We start from the raw sequence: 19,196 nt of genomic DNA on the forward strand, positions 1-19,196 counted from the left end.
GGCCCCCGCCACACTCCCTGCAGCCCAATCCCCCCCCCAGGCCCCCGCCATACCCCTGCAGCCCAATCCCCCCCCGGGACCCCGCCACACCCCCTGCAGCCCAATCCCCCCCCCGGGCCCCCGCCACACCCCCTGCAGCCCAATCCCCCCCCCGGGCCCCCGCCACACCCCCTGCAGCCCAATCCCCCCCGGGCCCCCGCCACACCCCCTGCAGCCCAATCCCCCCCGGGCCCCCGCCACACCCCCTGCAGCCCAATCCCCCCCCCGGGCCCCCGCCACACCCCCTGCAGCCCAATCCCCCCCGGGCCCCCGCCACACCCCCTGCAGCCCAATCCCCCCCGGGCCCCCGCCACACCCCCTGCAGCCCAATCCCCCCGGGCCCCCGCCATACCCCTGCAGCCCAATCCCCCCCGGGCCCCCGCCACACCCCCTGCAGCCCAATCCCCCCCGGGCCCCCGCCACACCCCCTGCAGCCCAATCCCCCCCGGGCCCCCGCCATACCCCTGCAGCCCAATCCCCCCGGGCCCCCGCCATACCCCTGCAGCCCAATCCCCCCCCGGGCCCCCGCCACACCCCCTGCAGCCCAATCCCCCCCGGGCCCCCCCCGCCATACCCCTGCAGCCCAATCCCCCCCGGGCCCCCGCCATACCCCTGCAGCCCAATCCCCCCCCCGGGCCCCCGCCATACCCCTGCAGCCCAATCCCCCCCGGGCCCCCGCCACACCCCCTGCAGCCCAATCCCCCCCGGGCCCCCGCCATACCCCTGCAGCCCAATCCCCCCCGGGCCCCCACCACACCCCCTGCAGCCCAATTCCCCCCGGGCCCCCGCCACACCCCCTGCAGCCCAACCCCCCCGGGCCTCCGCCATACCCCTGCAGCCCAATCCCCCCCCGGACCTCTGCCACACCCCCTGCAGGCCACCCCCCCCACCGGACCCCGGCCACACCCCTGCAGCCCAATCCCCCCCCGGACCCCTGCCACACCCCCTGCAGCCCAACCCCCCCCTGCGCCCCCACCACACACCCTGCCGCTCAACCCCCCGCCGGGCCCCCGCCACACCCTCCTGCTGGGCCCTTACTTGGGACCAGTACCTTGGCATGTCCTGAGGTCCAGGGTGGGGTACGGGGTGGGGCTGGCTCCCAACCCCGCAATGATGTCATCAATCATCCACAGCTCCTGCTGGGCGGCCCCCTGCTCCTGAGGGCAAAGGTCAGAGGCGAAAGGTCACGGGGCAATAATTAGCATTGGACACCAGCCCATCTACCCCGGTATCTCGCCTGCTCCTAAGTGCACTGCATCGGACAGACTCCGCGGGTCATAGGCTCCCTATTTCTAGTCCATCCCTATAGCTGAGAGGAGAGCGCCCCCTGCTGGGCCCCTGCCCCGTCCCTGTAGCCCAGCGTCCCCTTCTGGCTCCACCCCCCTCCCTGCCCTTCCGTGGGAACTTGAGTGATTCACCCCAGGAGAATCATGTGGCAGGGAGTTCCACAGATCAATCCCTTCACACAGCAGCACAATGGAGGCATCCCAGCCGGGTGCCGTACCTGGGGGTGCCCGAGCTGTCGGATCTGAGCCAGTGCTTCCCGCAGCGTGAGCAGCTCGTTCTCCAGGGTGGCGTAATCTCCCCAAGCTCTCTCGCTATCCTGGACGGGAAACCAACAGCTAGTTACACAGGGACCTGGGACTCAATGGCAGCCCCTCTGGGGCGGGGCGGGGGCTGGTTACCAGGGGACCGGTGCCGAGATGCGGCCCCGCTGGGGAGGGGCCCGCCGGCCACGCGCACTCACCAGGGCCACGTCGCAGAGCCGGGCTCTCACTTGCACCAGCTCGTCCTGCAGCCGCCTCTGCTGGTACCAGACTTTTTCCTCTGCCAGCTCCTGGCCTCGACACTCGTCCAGCTGGTGCCGGAAGAGCTCCAGGGCCTTCTCCAGCCGCTCCTGAAGGTCAGGCTCCCCCCGTTACCCCTTGCATGGCACAAGGAGGGGGCAGTGGAGGGGGAAGCTCTTGCCCCCCCTATGCAGAGAACAGGGCAGGGGCTGGGTACACGGGGACCCCTTCCCCGGCACTGGGACACGGCCCCTCTGGGGCAGGGTGGGGGGCTGGGTACACGGGACCCCTTCCCCGGCACTGGGACACGGCCCCTCTGGGGCAGGGTGGGGGGCTGGGTACACGGGACCCCTTCCCCGGCACTGGGACACGGCCCCTCTGGGGCAGGGCAGGGGGCTGGGTACACGGGACCCCTTCCCCGGCACTGGGACACGGCCCCTCTGGGGCAGGGTGGGGGGCTGGGTACACGGGACCCCTTCCCCGGCACTGGGACATGGCCCCTCTGGGGCAGGGTGGGGGGCTGGGTACATGGGACCCCTTCCCCGGCACTGGGACACGGCCCCTCTGGGGCAGGGTGGGGGGCTGGGTACACGGGACCCCTTCCCCGGCACTGGGACACGGCCCCTCTGGGGCAGGGTGGGGGCTGGGTACACGGGACCCCTTCCCCGGCACTGGGACACGGCCCCTCTGGGGCAGGGTGGGGGGCTGGGTACACGGGACCCCTTCCCCGGCACTGGGACACGGCCCCTCTGGGGCAGGGTGGGGGGCTGGGTACACGGGACCCCTTCCCCGGCACTGGGACACGGCCCCTCTGGGGCAGGGTGGGGGGGGGTGGGGCTGGGGGGCTGGGTACACGGGACCCCTTCCCCGGCACTGGGACACGGCCCCTCTGGGGCAGGGTGGGGGGCTGGGTACACGGGACCCCTTCCCCGGCACTGGGACACGGCCCCTCTGGGGCAGGGTGGGGGGCTGGGTACACGGGACCCCTTCCCCGGCACTGGGACACGGCCCCTCTGGGGCAGGCTGGGGGGCTGGGTACACGGGACCCCTTCCCCGGCACTGGGACACGGCCCCTCTGGGGCAGGGCGGGGGCTGGGTACACGGGACCCCTTCCCCGGACTGGGGGACATGAAATTACCTTCTCAGCCCGCAGATGCTCCTTCTCCTCCTCCAGCCCCCGGAGCAGCTTGTCTTGGCCACAGAGTTTGGTCAGGAGAACCTGGGGGGGAAGGGGGGCGTATGGGAAAACCAGGTTGTTCCGGCTGCGGCCTCTAGGTGGCGCTGTGTCCGTAGGGGGAGGGGGGCAGGGGGGTTTACCAGCATGGGGCTGACATGGGCCTGGCTGAAACCGCTCAGCTGTAAAAGTGGGGGAAGAGACGGGATACCAGGGTAGATGGGCCCGTGGGACCAATCCGGGGGCGCAGGTGCCAGGGTAGCAGGGCCGGTGGGTCCAGCCTGAGGAGGGGGATCGGGGTGTCTAGGGTGCGGGACCACACTCACATCCGTGTTACTTTCGGCCCCAGGCGGTGCCAACAGGGTCCTGTCCCGGGACAGCGGGGTCACGGTCCGAGGCTGGGGGGGAGACACAGAGAGAGGTGAGCATCGGAGAACCCCCCCGCGCCCCTCCCCACCGCCGTGCCAGAACCCTGCCGGCCTCGCGACCGAGGGGAAACTGAGGCAAGGCCACAGCTGTGGGGGGGTGGTTATTACCAGAGCTCCCGGAGTGGCCCTCTTCCCCGGCGGGCGGCTGGCAAGCGGGGGCAGCGGCGGCAGGTGGAGGTAGCCAGAGGAGGCCGAATGCGGGGAGATCTAGAGAGATGAGGGGAGCCCAGAGTCAGCGGTGAGGGGCTGGGGTAGCCGGAGGAGGGTCTGGGGGGGGCCACTCACCAGTCGGCCGTAGAGACGAGCACGTGGGGGGGTGACCCCTGGGGAGGGGTAAACCCGGTCTGTGAACTGCAAGGGGGACACAAGGGGGGGGTCAGCACCAACTGCTGGCGACTCCCCTGCCCCCTGCCCGGCCCCTCTCTGCTCCCCGCAGCCCAGCGCCCCCTGCCCGGCCCCCACAGCCCAGCGCCCCCTACCGGGCCCTGACCCTCATAGCCCAGCGCCCCCTACCGGGCCCTGACCCCCATAGCCCAGCGCCCCCTACCAGGCCCTGACCCCCGCAGCCCAGTGCCCCCTACCGGGCCCTGACCCCCATAGCCCAGCGCCCCCTACCGGGCCCTGACCCCCGCAGCCCAGCGCCCCCTACCGGGCCCTGACCCCCACAGCCCAGCGCCCCCTACCAGGCCCTGACCCCCGCAGCCCAGTGCCCCCTACCGGGCCCTGACCCCCACAGCCCAGCGCCCCCTACCGGGCCCTGACCCCCGCAGCCCAGCGCCCCCTACCGGGCCCTGACCCCCATAGCCCAGCGCCCCCTACCAGGCCCTGACTCCCGCAGCCCAGCGCCCCCTTCCCGGCCCCCACAGCCCAGCGCCCCCTACCGGGCCCTGACCCCCACAGCCCAGCGCCCCCTACCGGGCCCTGACCCCTGCAGCCCAGCGCCCCTGCTGCCTGCCCCAGCGTACCCGACTCCGGGGCTGCCTCCCCAGGGCCGGGCCCAGGGTGCCTGTCTGCGCCGGACTCTCCTCCGCCGGCGTCCCAGGCCGCGCCAGACAGTGGCTGGGGTGGGGGCTGCGGGGGTAGCGCCCGGGGGGCCTGGCACAGGGCTCCTCGACCGGCCGGATGTCGTAGCGGTCGGCAGGGGCCTGGGGGCGCCCTGGGCCGGTTCTGCTGCCCCTCACAGCCCCCCCAGGGGCAATGTCCACCCGCCCCACAGGGGTATGGGGCCGGGCCAGGCTGGGCCCTGCCTGGACCAGCAGGGGGAGCTCTTCGCAGGAGGCAGCCAGCAGGGTGGCTCGGTCCCTCTGCTGGCACCGGGGGGGCGATGAGCCCAGGGGGGGCCCCCGCGCCCCCCTGAGCTCACTGGGGGTGGGGGGAAGGGAGTAGGAGCGGGAGGAGCGGGTGCGGCACAGTCCATTTGTGGAGGGGTCCCAGGGGGTGGGGGACGGGAGTCCCGGGGGGGGCTGCTGGAACTCCGGGGGGAAGGGCGGTGGGGAGGGGTGGGGGGGGCTGGGAGAGGGGCGTTCGCCTGCCGAGGGCTCCTGCCCCCTTGGGATACGGGCAGAGTCCGAGCTGGGGAAAGAGGAGCAGAGAGGAAAGGGTTAATCGGGCAGGGAGGTGCCCCCACCCCCAGGACCCCCTGCTGGGCGCGGCCCGGAGCTCTTACCTTAGGCCCTGCGGCTCCCCACTGACCGGGCTGGGGGGCGGGGCGGGGCCGCTGGACTGGGAGCCCCCCTGGCCCCGAGCCCCCCGCCCCACGGGGACCAGGCTTTCCAGGGAGCAGTGGGGCCCTGCCAGCCGGGCGATCTCCAAGGACTCGACACTCTTGGCGGGACCCAGGTCCGGCGTGGGCGGCCGGACGCCCTGGAAGAGCCGGGCCTGGCGGAGCAGCTGGGCGGAGCGGATGCTGGGGGGGGGGGGGGGCAGAATATTTACTGCACAACCCAGGAGTCCGGGCTCCCAGACCCCTGCTCTAACCGCTGGACCCCACTCCCCTCCCAGAACCAGGGGGAGAACCCAGGAGTCCGGGCTCCCAGACCCCTGCTCTAACCGCTAGACCCCACTCCCCTCCCAGAACCAGGGGGAGAACCCAGGAGTCTTGGCTCCCAGCCCTCCCCCCCTAAAAGCCCCTCCAAGTCCCTACGTGGCGCTGGGGTCACTCTCGGCCGCAGCCGACTGGCTCATGGCTCGGATCCAGCCGTTCATGTCTTCCAGGGTGTCAGCGCTGAAGTGGTACGTCCGCATGCCCCGGTGCTCGGCCTGATGGGCAGACGGGGGGGGGGGGCTCTGGTTAATGGGGGGCCCTGACTGTAGGCTCCAGCCCACGCTCTCCGCTCTAACCACTACCCTTCACTGCCCTCCCAGAGCTCGGCACAAAAGCCAGGAGTCTTGCCTGCCAGCCCTCTCCCCCCCAACCACTAGACCCCACTCGCCTCCCAGAGCGGGGGATAGGACCCAGGAGTCCGGGGCTGTCCCAGTGGTGACCCCAAGGGGTGGGCATGGGGGGGGCTCAGACCAGAACGACTCCCCTCCCCACCAACTGACCTTGAATGTGTATTTTCGGCTCTTCCCCTCCCCCGGCAGCGGCCGGATCTCGTAGCTGGGCAGCGGGATGCTCCCCAGAACCACCTCCTCCCTGCTGTCTGGGGGTCCCCAAAAGGAGAGAGAGGTTCGTGAGGCTCCCCCCCTCCACGATCCGGCTCCCCACAGTGCCCCCCGCCAGGGCAGGCTGGGATAAGGGCAGCTGGGGGCTTCCCCCCCGTCCCACGGCGCCCCCTGCCAGGACAGGCCAGCATGGAGGCAGCTGCCCCCTCACAAGGGCCAGTTGGGGGGCGGGTACCTCGGTAGTAGAAGAGGCAGTAATCGGCCAGCACGAACCAACGCCGTTTCCAGAGCTTCAGGCCTGAGCTGTCCTGGAATGAGAGCCGCCCCGACACCAGGGTGATGGGCAGAGCTGGGACTGGGTAGGGAGCGGGACCCAGCCTGCTCAGACTTCCCCTCCCCTCTCCAGAGCCCCAGCCCAGCCCCCCACCGGTCCCCCAGATCCCTGCCCCCCAAATGCCAGTCCCTCATCAGAGCCTTTGCCCTATTATCACAGATTAAAGCCCTAACCTCATATCGACTCCCCCCCCCCGAGCACCCCACTCTCCCAACAGCCCCCACCCCATGGACCCAAACTTACCACCCACCCCAAGGCCATGTTCCCAGCCTGACTGCCCCATAGAGCCCCCTACATCACCCCCAGGCCAACATCCCCTCCCTCATGGCCCTGCACGCCCATTGAGTGTCCTATGCCCCAATTACCAGCCCGTACCCTCGTCTCCCCACCCCCAGTTCCTGGACTCCTCTGCCCCATTGTCCTCCTTCCCTCCCTCCTCTGCTGCCCCACAAACTCCCACCCGTGAGGTCCCAAGGTACCAGCCCCCCATACACCCACCCCCACACACCTGTTTGCACAGCCAGCCCCGGATGACAACTGGTGCATTGGGGTCTCGCTTGATTGAATGCTCCCGCTTCCCGAAGGTGTGAACCCGCCGCACGGAGCGGGCCGACTGGGGGGGGGCAAGAAACGGTTAATACTGCCCCCCAACACAGAGATACACGCATCAGCCACTAGGGGGCGCCAGCATTCAGCCGGCCCAGGGCAGGGCCTGGCTGGGGGGCGGGGGCAGGGAATGGGGCAGAGGAGCCTTTCCCCTCCAGGGGGCGCCCGCTCCCAGCCGGCCCAGGGCAGGGCCTGGCTGGGGGGTGGGTGCAGGTAATGGGGCGGGGGGGGGGGGCTTTCCCCTCCAGGGGGCGCCCGCCCCCAGCTGGCCCAGGGCAGGGAATGGGGCAGAGGAGCCTTTCCCCTCCAGGGGGCGCCCGCCTCCAGCTGGCCCAGGGCAGGGCCTGGCTGGGGGGTGGGGGCAGGGAATGGGGCAGGGGGGGCCTTTCCCCTCCAGGGGGCGCCCGCTCCCAGCCGGCCCAGGGCAGGGAATGGGGCGGGGGGGGCCCTATCCCCTCCAGGGGGCGCCCGCTCCCAGCCGGCCCAGGGCAGGGAATGGGGCGGGGGGGGCCTATCCCCTCCAGGGGGCGCCCGCCCCCAGCTGGCCCAGGGCAGGGAATGGGGCAGGGGGGCCTTTCCCCTCCAGGGGGCACCCGCCCCCAGCTGGCCCAGGGGCAGGAGTTTGGGAGAATTAAGGTGGGTGCAGTAGGGGAGGAAAGGAGGGGAAGGATCAGAGAGAAGGTGCTGGGGGGCTCAAGGGGGAACAGCTCCCAGAAGGTCGGCCCTGGACCCTCCTCCCAGCCTCCCCCCGCCCAACCCCCAGGTCAAACCCCCTCCCCCCCCCCCCCGCCACACACACACCTTGGCGGCCCCGAGACTGACAGAAGAGATGGTGAGGACGCTGCTGGCCTGGCTCAGGCTGCTCCTGGGGCGCTCCCGGTCGGCCATGGCTCCTGACCGGCCCGGCCCACGCCTGGAACACAAGAGGGGCTGAGGAAGTCAGGGAAGCTCGCAGCGCCGGGAGAGGGGGTCCCTGCTGTGGGGAAGGTCACATCACCAGGGCACTGCTGCGGGGAAGCTCACAGCACTTGGGAGAGCTGGCTGGGGCCGCCGCAGCAGGGAAGCTTCCCGCAGTTGGGGCACTGTCGAAGGGAAGCTCGCAGCGCCAGGCAGCTGGGAGGCACTGCTGCGGGAAAGCTCGCAGCGCTTGGGATCCCTGGTTGGGGGCACTGCTGTGGGGAAGCTCGCAGCGCTTGGGATCCCTGGTTGGGGGCACTGCTGCGGGGAAGCTCGCAGCGCTTGGGATCCCTGGTTGGGGGCACTGCTGCGGGGAAGCTCGCAGCGCCAGGGATCCCTGGTTGGGGGCACTGCTGCGGGGAAGCTCGCAGCGCCAGGCAGGCTGGCATCTCCCCTGACCCGGGCAGGGCCCAGGGTGGTGCGTGGGCGAGAGAACAAGGCAAGACCTGAGCAGGCGACCCCAGATTCCCGGAGCCGGGGTGGGGGGCGGGAGGCTGAATGGAGCCATTCATGCCCCTGGCCTGGGCACTGCGGGGTGGGGGGAGCTCTGGGGAGGGGCATGTGTTGGGTGGTGGGAGCAGCCGCTAGTAAGGCCCCATGGCAAAGCTGCGAGCTTCCCCCCAGCAGTGCCGCAAGCCAGGGAAGTTCCTGGGGGTGGGGGAAGTTCCAGGGGGCCCATCCCCCCCACCACCTGCATCCCCCGGGACCCTCAGAACCGAGACACACACCCACTATCGCCCTCCCCGGACCCTCCAACACCCTGGCACAGCCCTGCCCCCACTGTATCCCCCCACACCCTGGCACAGCCCTGCCCCCACTGTATCCCCCCACACCCTGGCACAGCCCTGCCCCCACTGTGTCCCCCCACACCCTGGCACAGCCCTGCCCCCACTGTGTCCCCCCACACCCTGGCACAGCCCTGCCCCCACTGTATCCCCCCACACCCGGCCCCCCCATTATAATCCACCCCCCCATTCTCCCTGCCCCCCCCTTACTGCAGCTCAAGCAAGCGGTGAAGTCACCGGATCCTGGGACGGGAGGGGGAGAGGCCGGAGGGGGACCCGCCGCACAGAGCCGCTTTATCTGCTCCCGGCTCCCCCGGCCGCGGCGCCGGCTGAGACAGGGGCCAGCTGCCTGCGGGGGCGCAGGGAGCCAAGAATTCCTGATCCGACACGGCTCGGCCCCACCCCTGGTCAGAGCCCCGGCCGGCCTGGAGTTAACTCGTTCCCCGGCTGGGCCACTGCTGCGGGGAAGCTCGCAGCACCGGATCTGGCTGGGGCACTGCTGCTGGGAAGCTTGCAGCACAGGAGCTGCTGGCTGGGGCACTGCTGAGGGGAAGCTCGCAGCATCAGAGCCTTAGCTGGGGCACTGTTGCTGGGAGGCTCGCAGCACTGCAGCCCCTGGCCAGGGCATTGCTGGGGAGATGCTCGCAGCACTGCAGCCCCTGGCCAGGGCACTGCTGGGGAGAAGCTCGCAGCACTGCAGCCCCAGGCCAGGGCACTGCTGGGGAGAAGCTCGCAGCACTGCAGCCCCAGGCCAGGGCACTGCTGGGGAGAAGCTCGCAGCACTGCAGCCCCTGGCCAGGGCACTGCTGGGGAGAAGCTCGCAGCACTGCAGCCCCAGGCCAGGGCACTGCTGGGGAGAAGCTCGCAGCACTGCAGTCCCTGGCCAGGGCACTGCTGGGGAGATGCTCGCAGCACTGCAGCCCCTGGCCAGGACACTGCTGGGGAGAAGCTCGCAGCACTGCAGCCCCTGGCCAGGACACTGCTGGGGAGAAGCTCGCAGCACTGCAGCCCCAGGCCAGGGCACTGCTGGGGAGAAGCTCGCAGCACTGCAGCCCCTGGCCAGGGCACTGCTGGGGAGAAGCTCGCAGCGCCAGGGCCCGGCAGGCCCGAGGTATTTAGCTGGAATTCAGAGCAGGACAAAACTCCCTGGTCCGCTCCCTGCCCACGGCAGCTGTGTCCGCCCCCCGCCCCTCCCCCACAGCCCAGAGCGTCCCGCCCGCCCCCTCCCCTTAGCTCAGGGCCCCGGCGGGGGGGGGGGGCATATTCCTCCACCTCCTCCCAGTGTGGGGTTCCCCCCTCGGGACAGACCAGCCCCCGTCATATTCCCCATCCCCTCTGAGCCCCCCTTGCCTGCCCCCTGCCAGCTGGTGCCCGGGGCGAGCGGGGCATGAGCCCCCCAAAGGAATCTGGGCCACTGACCCGGGCGGGGGCAGACCCCCCATTGCGGCCACCTGCTCTACACCCCCCCTCGCTCCCCGCCGGCTCTGGAATGACTGGACTGCCACGCGCGGGGCAGGGCGCGGGGCAGGGATGGGGCTGGAAGGACGGTCCTTACCTGGTTTCCGGGGGGGCACGCGGGGGTCCGGGCTGTTTGGGGGGGCAGGGTGATCTCTACCCGTCTCCTGCCCTCGACTCCTCTCCTGCCCCTTCTCTGTCCCCACCTCCTGCTCTCCTGCCCCTCCTCTCCTGCCCCTTCTCTGCCCCCCACTCCTCTCCTGCCCCTTCTCTGTCCCCCACTCCTCTCCTGCCCCTTCTCTGCCCCCCACTCCTCTCCTGCCCCTTCTCTGTCCCCACCTCCTGCCCCTTCTCTGCCCCCCACTCCTCTCCTGCCCCTTCTCTGTCCCCACCTCCTGCTCTCCTGCCCCTCCTCTCCTGCCCCTTCTCTGTCCCCACCTCCTGCCCCTTCTCTGCCCCCCACTCCTCTCCTGCCCCTTCTCTGTCCCCACCTTCTGCTCTCCTGCCCCTCCCCTCCTGCCCCCTGCCCCTCCTCTGCCCCCACCTCCTGCTCTCCTGCCCCCCACTCCTCTCCTGCCCTCCTGCCCCCCACTCCTCTCCTGCCCCTCCTCTGCCCCCACCTCCTGCTCTCCTGCCCCCCACTCCTCTCCTGCCCCTCCTCTGCCCCCCAACTCTCTGGCTCCCTCTGCCTGCTGCTCCTTCAGCCTCCTCCTCTCTCGCTCCACCGCCCTGTCTCCCGACTTTCTTCCACCCGTCCGTTCCTCTCCTCACCCCTCCATCATCCCCTGCACCCCCTAGCTGTCTGCCTGCACCCCTGTATCTATGCCTTGCACCCCTCTATCCGTCCATCCCCCTGGCCCCTCCACCCCTGTATCTATCGAACTATCTCTCTCCGCCTAGCGGTCTGTACACACCGCCTCTGCCTGCCTCTCCCCCCGACCCGAGTGACCGCCCAGCTGTCCAGCGCCCTCCCCGGAGGAGCTTGGGACAAAGAGATTTTCTCCTCTGTCCACTCCCCTCCCACCCCAGGGCCGGGCGGGGACAGAGAGCAGGGGGCCGGGAGTGCCGGGTTCTCGCCTAGCTCTGGGAGGGAAGAGGGAGCTAGTGGTTAGAGGGGGGCGGGGAGCCAGGACTCCTGGCTCTGGGGGAGGAGTGGATTTTGGGGGGGGGGGGGAGACAGAGAGGTGCCTGGGCGAAGGGGGATTTGCTGGGGCGGGGAGGGAGAAGGTGCCTCGGAGGGTCGCCCCTGCTCCCTCCCATCGCAGCTCGTGTCTATCACCCCCCGCCCCGACACGCATACATAGCCTGAGGTTCTGGCGCCCCCCTGTGGCCGGAGGCCCTCGGGATGAGGGGCCCTGCCCCGGGGGGTGCAGCATGTCGGCCCACCCCCGTACGATGCAGGTGGGGAAGGGGCTTCCCAAGAGAAGTGAGGCTCCATATGGGGGACCCCCTGAGGGACTGTAGGAGGGTCATGAGCCCCTTTTCACAAATGGGGAAACTGAGGCACGGAGTGGCGACAAGACTTGCAGAGAGCCCTGAACGGCCCCCTCCCCTCCCCGCTGTCACCACTGGGCACCACTGCCCACCCAGCGCAGCTCACTACTGCCCCTGCTGGAGTTTTTGACAGGACAGAAAAATAAAACCGAAAAGTGAAAGTGAAAAGGAGCGAAACTGCCCTGGGAGGAAACCCCAGCGGCAGGAGTGGACGGGGATCCCCAGACACGCCCCCTCCCCCAACGGGCCTGGTTTGGGACCCCCATATCTAGACAGGATCCAGGAACGCTGTCTCCCAGCCCCCCCTGCTCTAACCATTAGACCCCACAGCCAGGGAGAGAACCCAGGAGTCCTGGCTCAGTCTCTCTCTCACACGAACCACTAGACTCCACTCCTCTCCCTGCCTAGTCTCACGTTTAGTGGCGGGTGTGTTGTTGTGGGTCACTGGAGCACTGCATCGTGCCTGTTGTGTTGGGTGCCACACGCTGTGTTGCTGGAGGCTGTTGTGTTGCAGCGTGTGGTTGCGTGGCATGGTGGCAGTCCCCGGGCTCGAGGTGACCTTGGCCTGCTGAGTTTGTTGGGGGCTGCACTTTGTGTACTGCTGGGGTTTGTTGTGTGATGGTGTTAAGAGTGTCTGCTGGGGCTCTGTGCTGAGTTTTGCCAAGCTGTGGTGTTCTCTGTGTGTGCGTGTGTTGGGTTTGTGTTGAGTTGGCAAGCGGCCTGTATTCAATGTTCTGAGTGGGCCCTCAGGGGCTGAATTGTCGTGTTGTGATTGCTCTGCCTGTGTTGTGTAGTTAGGCTTTTATGCTGTGTGTGTTAGATTGTGACTAAGTTGTGTATTTGCTCTGTTGTGTGGGACTGAGTTGCGATGTAATTGTTGTCTTGCACTGTGTTGTGTATGTACCACATTATATACCATAATGCGTGATGTGTACGTGCTGCATTGTGGACTGCTGTGTATTTTTATTGGTGTGTGGGTTGTGCGGTTCTCAGCTCTATTACTTACATGCTATGCTGTGAACCAGTGTGTCCTAGGCTGTGTTGTGTACGTGTTGCATTGCACTTCTGGGTACATGCTGGGTTGTGCGAGGTTGTGTTACTGGACACGTTTTGAGTTGTGTGTATTGTATTGCTGGATATGTGTGGAGTGCGTGTGTTGTGTTACTGGATATGTGTTAGGCTGTGTGTGTGGAGTTGGCCTAAGTACGTGCTGCATGGTTGTGTGTTGGATTCTGCTGGGCAGTGGGTGTTGTGTTGGGCACGGGCTGGAAGATGTGTGTTGTGTTGTGCTGTGCAGTGGGCATGTTGCGTTGCTGGGCTCTCTGTGTTGTGCTGGGGTGTGTGTGTTGTGCTGGGCACGTGCTGGAAGGTGTGTGTTGTGTTGTGCTGGGCGGTGTGCGTGTTGTGTTGCTGGGCTCTGTGTGTTGTGTTGTGGGTGTGTGTTGTGTAGCTGGGCTCTGTGTGTTGTGTTGTGCTGGGCGAATGCGTGTTGTGTTGCTGGGTTCTGTGTGTTGTGCTGGGGTGTGTGTGTTGTGTAGCTGGGCTCTGTGTGTTGTGTTGTGCTGGGCGAATGCGTGTTGTGTTGCTGGGTTCTGTGTGTTGTGCTGGGGTGTGTGTGTTGTGTTGGGCACGTGCTGGAAGGTGTGTGTTGTGTAGCTGGGCTCTGTGTGTGTGTTGTGCTGTGGTGTGTGTGTTGTGTTGGGCACGTGCTGGAAGGTGTGTGTTGTGTAGCTGGGCTCTGTGTGTGTGTTGTGCTGTGGTGTGTGTGTTGTGTTGGGCACGTGCTGGAAGGTGTGTGTTGTGTAGCTGGGCTCTGTGTGTGTGTTGTGCTGTGGTGTGTGTGTTGTGTTGGGCACGTGCTGGAAGGTGTGTGTTGTGTTGCTGGGCTCTGTGTGTTGTGTTGGGGGGGTGTTGTGTTGGGGTGTGTGTGTTGTGTTGCTGGGCTCTGTGTGTTGAGGTGTGTGTGTTGTGTTGCTGGGCTCTGTGTGTTGTGTTGGGGGGGTGTTGTGTTGGGGTGTGTGTGTTGTGTTGCTGGGCTCTGTGTGTTGGGGTGTGTTGTGTTGGGGGGGGTGTTGTGTTGTGCTGGGGGGGGTGTTGCCTGCCTACGTGCCGGCTCCGTGGTGCTGTCGCCCCGCCTCCCCTGACGTCACACTGACGTCAGCTCCCGGCCCTATTTAGCCCGGCCCGGCCCGACTCGGTTCAGCCCTTCTCTACCCGCAGCACCGACTAGACAACGCGATGGACCCGCTCGTGCGCCCCACGGACCCTGCCTGCGCCGCGCCCGCCACCCGCTGCTGGAGCGCCCTGCTGACCGGCTGAGCTGGTAAGGGGGGGCCCCAACACCGGCCCTGGGGGGCTGCTTCCCCGATCCGCATCCCCTGCCTGCACCCCGACACTGAGCCTGCACCCCAGATTCTGGTCTGGCTCAACCCAACGCCTCTCCCTCTGACCCCTCCCCCTTCTGGCCCATTTTAGGGGGTCTGTTATGAGTCCCCCAATCTGCCCCCCCCCGGTGCCCCGCGTGGGGGTAATCCTGTCCTGTATTTGTTCAGTGCCCCAACAGTGCTTCCCCCTCTAGGCCCTGCGACGTGGGGGTGTTTCCCCAGGGTTCATGGGACCCCTCCTTCAGGGGGCTTCTAGGGCCCACGTAGCCATTAGGCACAGTGCCTGGGGCCCACGATACTTCCAGGGGCCCACGCCAATGTTTTAATTTCTTTTAAAATCAGAAGGAAAAAAAAGAACTTTTAGGGTCAAAGGAAACGTTTTAATTTTTTTCAAAGCAGGAAACAAACTTTTAGGGCCAGCGAAAACTCTATTAAATTTTGCCTAAAACCGGGGGGGGGGGCAGTTGAAGTAATTCAAGTTATATCACAAATAATTTTTAATTTTTTTTAATGGAGAAAGGGGCCCACAAAGCCAAACCTGCCTGGGGCCCACGAAAGTCATAATGCGGCCCGGGGGGCTTCCCAGCCCCTCTTCCTTCTGACACTGACCCCATGCCTCCCAGCAGCAGCCCCCCAAAATCTAGCTCTGAGCCCCCACCCTTGGCTCAAACCCGTTTGGGGGCTGTTGATCGCCCCCACCCCCATGCAGCTCTGGGGACCAGCTGGGGGTTGTGTAAGTGCATCCCTCACGTGTAGGAGCCAGCCAGGGTGTGTCCGACCTGAGTCACCCGGAGGGCTCCGGAAGATGGATGCCTCTGAGTCTTCCCCCACCCCACCCCACCCCCGGAAAAGACCAGGTAGGGAGCAGACTCTGAGCTGCCCCCTCCCTTCGCTCTGTGTGGCTGCTGCGAAGTTGACAGTCCCCAGAGCTGGGGAGAGGGGGTCTCTGGGATCCTTTTCCAGCTGCAAAGGATGAGATGAGAGCCCCATGGATCCAATGGGGCGCACCCCACCCCTCCCCACGCACGTGCCTGTGGTCACTGGATTCTCTCAGGCTGACGCGTCTCCTGCCCTTCCTCATTCCAGCTCCCGAGGGAAGCGTGACTCCCAAACCTGCTGAGATGCTCCGCATTTGGTCCCCGCCACCAGGCGACCTCAGGGACACGCTCGCCTGGGTCTCTCGACTGCTCCGGGACCTCCTGAGCGACTGGCATTGCCTCCCCGCCGCCGTGATGAGGATGAGACGGCGGCAGAAGAAGGGCCGTGGGCCTGCCTGCCCACGGAGAGCGGGCGGGGATGGAGGGCGCCACGGCCAGGCCCCCCCGTTCCCGGCATGTCGGGAAGCCCTGGGGAAGGATGCTGACAATCCTGTCACGACCCAGGAGACAGGGGGACCAGGAGAAAATGTGGGGGGAAGCCCCCAAGAGCCTTGTCACGGGGAGGAAGGGGCAAGGCGTGGAGAAGTCCGTGGGGAAGGGGCCACGGCCCGGCTAGAGATGGAGGAACATCTGGAGAAGGTTGGAGATGGTCAAAAGCTGCCTCCGGAAAGTCTGTCCCAAGCCTGGCAGGAAGGGGAAAGTCGGGGGAATGATGAGAAGCCCGGAAGAGGCCTCCTGCCATGTGGGGAAGAGGCCACCAGCTGCCCGCCAGGTGATGGGACCCTGGCTTGTCCCGTCACTGACAACCACCCGGTCCTGTCCTTATTCTACCGCCCGGAGGAGGAGGAGGAGGACGACGGGGACTGGCTCAGCGAGGAGGAGGGAGGTGACGCAGGGGGCCGCTCCGGGGCAGACTGGACGGATGCGGAATTGGCGCTGGAAGGCGAAGGCTGGCGGGAGGCCGATGCGGCACTTCGCTTGGCTCCGGCCCCAGGGAGGCCCACCCGGCCGCGGCCCGAGGACCAGGCATTCCGGGTGTCCTTCTACCTCCCTGGACCGGCCCTGCAGGATGAGGATGTGGGGGACCCCTGGACACCCCCAGAGAAGCCCTGGCCCATGAGACCCGGCCCCCCCAGGAGGATTCACTGCTGTGAGCTGGGTTCCCGGGGAGTCAAGGAGCCTTCCCAAGGAGAGACCAAGGACTCGCAAGGCAACTGGACAGCGAAGAAGGTGAGCCAGAGCCGGGTTGGTTCTCTTTGGCTCTGGGACAGGGAGTGGGGTCTAGTGGGTAGAGGCAGGGAGCCAGGACTCTGGGGTTCTCTTTCCGGCTCTGGGAGGGGAGTGGGGTCTAGTGGGTAGAGGCAGGGAGCCAGGACTCCGGGGTTCTCTTTCTGGCTCTGGGAGGGGAGTGGGGTCTAGTGGGTAGAGCGGGGTAGAGGCAGGGAGCCAGGACTCTGGGGTTCTCTTTCCGGCTCTGGGAGGGGAGTGGGGTCTAGTGGGTAGAGGCAGGGAGCCAGGACTCCTGGGTTCTCTTTCTGGCTCTGGGAGGGGAGTGGGGTCTAGTGGGTAGAGCGGGGGAGAGGCAGAGAGCCAGGACCCCTGGGTTCTCTTACCTGTTTCCCTAAGCGCAGGCCCAGTGGCCTGCTGGGTAATTTCAGGGGGTGACATCAGATTCACCTGCCTTCCCGGGCGAGGGGAATCTCACGCAACGGAGTGAAAGGGGCTGCTGGGTCCCGGGGGCTTCCCTGAGCTGAGTGCGTCACCTCACTCCCCCACTGCCCTGCCTTGGAGGGGTGGGGGCCCAGCCCTACCAGCGCTCCTCACTCCCACCCTGCGGCGCCCTCCCCCTTGCTTGGAAACCTCTCGTAATTTCCCTGTGACTCTGGGCTGTCCCCGAAGCGGTGACGTGGGCGGATGCGTCACTGGCTGCCTTCCCTTGCCCTCCCCCAACACAGGCGCCTGGGGCTGGAGCAGGCTGGCTCCAAGCAGCAGCTGTGCAGAAGCTTAACGCTTGGGCAGGAGGGAGTGGGGGCTAGTGGTTGGAGCAGGGGAGGGGTGGGAGCCAGGACTTCTGGGTCTGATGCAGGGGTGGGGGTAGCCAGTGTTAGGGGCTTCCCCTCTCGGGGTGCCCCATGTCACTGTCTGGGTTCTCCTCTCACCCTCTGTCTCCCCCCTCCCAGGTGCGGTTCTCTGCTGTGGTCACAGTGCACCCCCTGCTGGTCTGGCCCTTCGCCAGCCGGGCTGCCCGCCGGGGGCCCTGGGAAGAGCTGGCCCGGGACCGGAGCCGTTTCCGCCGCCGCATTGAGCAGCTAGAGCCCATCCTGGGGCCCTGCCTGGAGCCAGGACACCGGGCCTGGGCCCAGAGGAAGATCCAGGAGGCAGGCCCAGAGTCCCTTGGTGGGGGACAGGGGAGGCAGGACACCCCCCTCCCGCCCAGCTCCGCGAGGATGGAGGACCCAGGCAGCCGGGATGGAAGACTGGGGTAGGGCACAGACTGGTCCCCCATGGGACGCCGCCCTGGACTCCCTCAACCCTTCAGTCTCCGGAGCTGGGGGGCTGGGAGCCAGGACTCCTGGGTTCCTTGGGCGGTGGCTCCCCTCTCCCTACCTCAATCCACAACCGGCGTGGGGGCTTCTGGCTGGCCCAGCGGCCTCCGAGGGACGAGACAAACTTATGTTGGGATGGGGGGAGGGGGGATTTCTCAGGCACACGTGTATTTATGAATCTTCTGTATTTATTCACCCGCTGCCGGGCGCCGGCTTTTCTAGCACCTCCCCCTCTGGTAATAAATGTCGTACGCAAGGCAGGGGTCTGAGCCGAGTTCTTCAAGCCAGCCCACTGGGGGGGGAGAAACGGATGTTACCTGGATGTCTCAGGCTAGAATGACCCCTCTGGTCAGGAGTGGGCAATAACTTTTCATGGGGAGAGGGGGGTGGGAGGTTGGGGTAGGGGACTGGGGCTATAAGTGCAGGGGAGGATTCTGGCCTGGGGCAAGGAGTGTGGGGGGGTGAGGGAGGTGCAGGATCTGGGAGGGGGTGTGGGTGAAGGGGGGGTTATGACCAGGGGAGTGGGGGGGTGTGGGGTGCAGCAGCGGACTCCAGCATGAGGGAGGAGGGCTGTGTGTGGTTTCTTAGGGCAAGGAGTTCCCTTCACCCCAGCATAATTGTAGCGCCCTCTCCCCACAGCCCTGAAGGGGTGCACAGGCCAGGGGTCCCGGTGCACAGGCCGGGGGCCCCAGCAGCCGGGTCTGGGTCTGTGGCAGGCTGGGAGCCTGCCTGAGGGTCCCTGTGGGCTGGCTGTGAAGGGGGGGGGGCTGTCTCTTACCCACCCCTGCTTCAGCTGGAGTCTGAGCTGTGTGAGGCAAGGGGGGGGGGGGAAAAGCGAAGCACAAATGAATAAACCTCTCTCCATGCCCCCTCCTCCACCTGGGGGGGAACTATCTTATAGTCAGTCTGGCTTAGCAAGCCTGTTGGACTCGCTCCGGTTTAAATTAGGAGTCAGGCCAGGGGCATCCCCCCCAGCCTGGGTGCCTATTTTCCCTCAGAGGGGCACTGGCTTTACAGGTTTTCCCTCACACCAGGGGAGATTTGGGGGGCTGCCCCCCCGGTGCACTGTTCTGGGGGGCTCAAACCCAGGTGCCGCCCGGGGCAGGAACTCACGTGTTCCCCATGGCCAGCGGGAGGCACTGATGGTGCCAGGGCCCCAACAGCACATGGGCCAGCCAAGGCATGTGGAGCCATTCGGCTGCCCTGCAGGGAGCCCCCAGGCACCCCTGGGTGTGGTGCAGTCTGTTCATCCAGGCACCTGGTACCCGCTCCATAATGCCCCCCCCTCTGAGCCAAACATTTTCCTGGAGCACCCCCCAAAATTGCCCAGGCTGAACAAGAGATGAGCTGGCCCAGTGCTGATTGCTGCTCCCTGAGCATGTCTAGCTTCAGCTTCCAGCTGGGGGTGGCAGCCTGGGCCTCAATTCCTGCCCCCAAGCAGGCCCTGCTCAGCTAAGCCCCCTGTGGCTCCTGGCGCCTCTTGCCCTCCAGTGGGTTTTCTAACCCCAGGGTTGTCCTAGTGCCTCTGGCCTGGCTGTAATTCCACCACGTTCCCTAGAACCACAGGCCCCAGAACTGGGCGCAGCCTGGATCCAGAGGCCAAACCCCCTCTCTGCTCCCACAAGCTGGTACAGCTGATTGTCCTTTCACACACCCCCTCTCCCTCCCCCACGGCTGAAAGGCTGCAGGGCCAAGGTGCGATTTGCCTGGGGTCAGCGGCCAGGC

General features: G+C 67.1%; 2 protein-coding genes across 11 annotated transcripts in view; one reads left to right on the forward strand and one right to left on the reverse strand.

The window, feature by feature from the left end:
* The window catches only part of PLEKHA4 (pleckstrin homology domain containing A4), a 15,883-nt gene extending 5,422 nt beyond the window's left edge, over window positions 1-10,461 (reverse strand). For 2 of the 10 annotated variants that reach the window (XM_075917625.2, XM_075917626.2), the window contains exons 1-15: window positions 10,270-10,460; window positions 7,774-7,885; window positions 6,875-6,979; window positions 6,268-6,340; window positions 5,973-6,070; window positions 5,572-5,687; window positions 5,095-5,334; window positions 4,394-5,000; window positions 3,714-3,779; window positions 3,537-3,635; window positions 3,327-3,398; window positions 2,965-3,045; window positions 1,787-1,936; window positions 1,544-1,642; window positions 1,091-1,196 (exon numbers count right to left, since the gene is read on the reverse strand). In XM_075917625.2, the coding sequence (XP_075773740.2) occupies window positions 1,091-1,196; window positions 1,544-1,642; window positions 1,787-1,936; window positions 2,965-3,045; window positions 3,327-3,398; window positions 3,537-3,635; window positions 3,714-3,779; window positions 4,394-5,000; window positions 5,095-5,334; window positions 5,572-5,687; window positions 5,973-6,070; window positions 6,268-6,340; window positions 6,875-6,979; window positions 7,774-7,860 (1,999 nt within the window). In that variant the 5' untranslated portion in view covers window positions 7,861-7,885; window positions 10,270-10,460. Of the gene's footprint in view, window positions 1-1,090; window positions 1,197-1,543; window positions 1,643-1,786; window positions 1,937-2,964; window positions 3,046-3,326; window positions 3,399-3,536; window positions 3,636-3,713; window positions 3,780-4,393; window positions 5,001-5,094; window positions 5,335-5,571; window positions 5,688-5,972; window positions 6,071-6,267; window positions 6,341-6,874; window positions 6,980-7,773; window positions 7,903-8,924; window positions 9,064-10,269 lie in introns of all 10 variants that reach the window. The other 8 variants (XM_075917628.2, XM_075917627.2, XM_075917618.2 and 5 more) reach the window with 7 other exon arrangements.
* Window positions 10,462-13,827: 3,366 nt separating this feature from the next.
* PPP1R15A (protein phosphatase 1 regulatory subunit 15A) lies at window positions 13,828-17,728 on the forward strand. Its single transcript, XM_089770109.1, has 3 exons — window positions 13,828-13,986; window positions 15,134-16,155; window positions 17,106-17,728. The coding sequence occupies exons 2-3, from the start codon at window positions 15,169-15,171 to the stop codon at window positions 17,409-17,411; spliced, it is 1,293 nt and encodes a 430-aa protein (XP_089626235.1). The 5' UTR covers window positions 13,828-13,986; window positions 15,134-15,168; the 3' UTR covers window positions 17,412-17,728.
* Window positions 17,729-19,196: the final 1,468 nt, after the last annotated feature.

This window comes from Pelodiscus sinensis, chromosome 18, assembly GCF_052426305.1.
Source record: "Pelodiscus sinensis isolate ZL-2025 chromosome 18, ASM5242630v1, whole genome shotgun sequence".
Classification (NCBI taxonomy): domain Eukaryota; kingdom Metazoa; phylum Chordata; order Testudines; family Trionychidae; genus Pelodiscus; species Pelodiscus sinensis.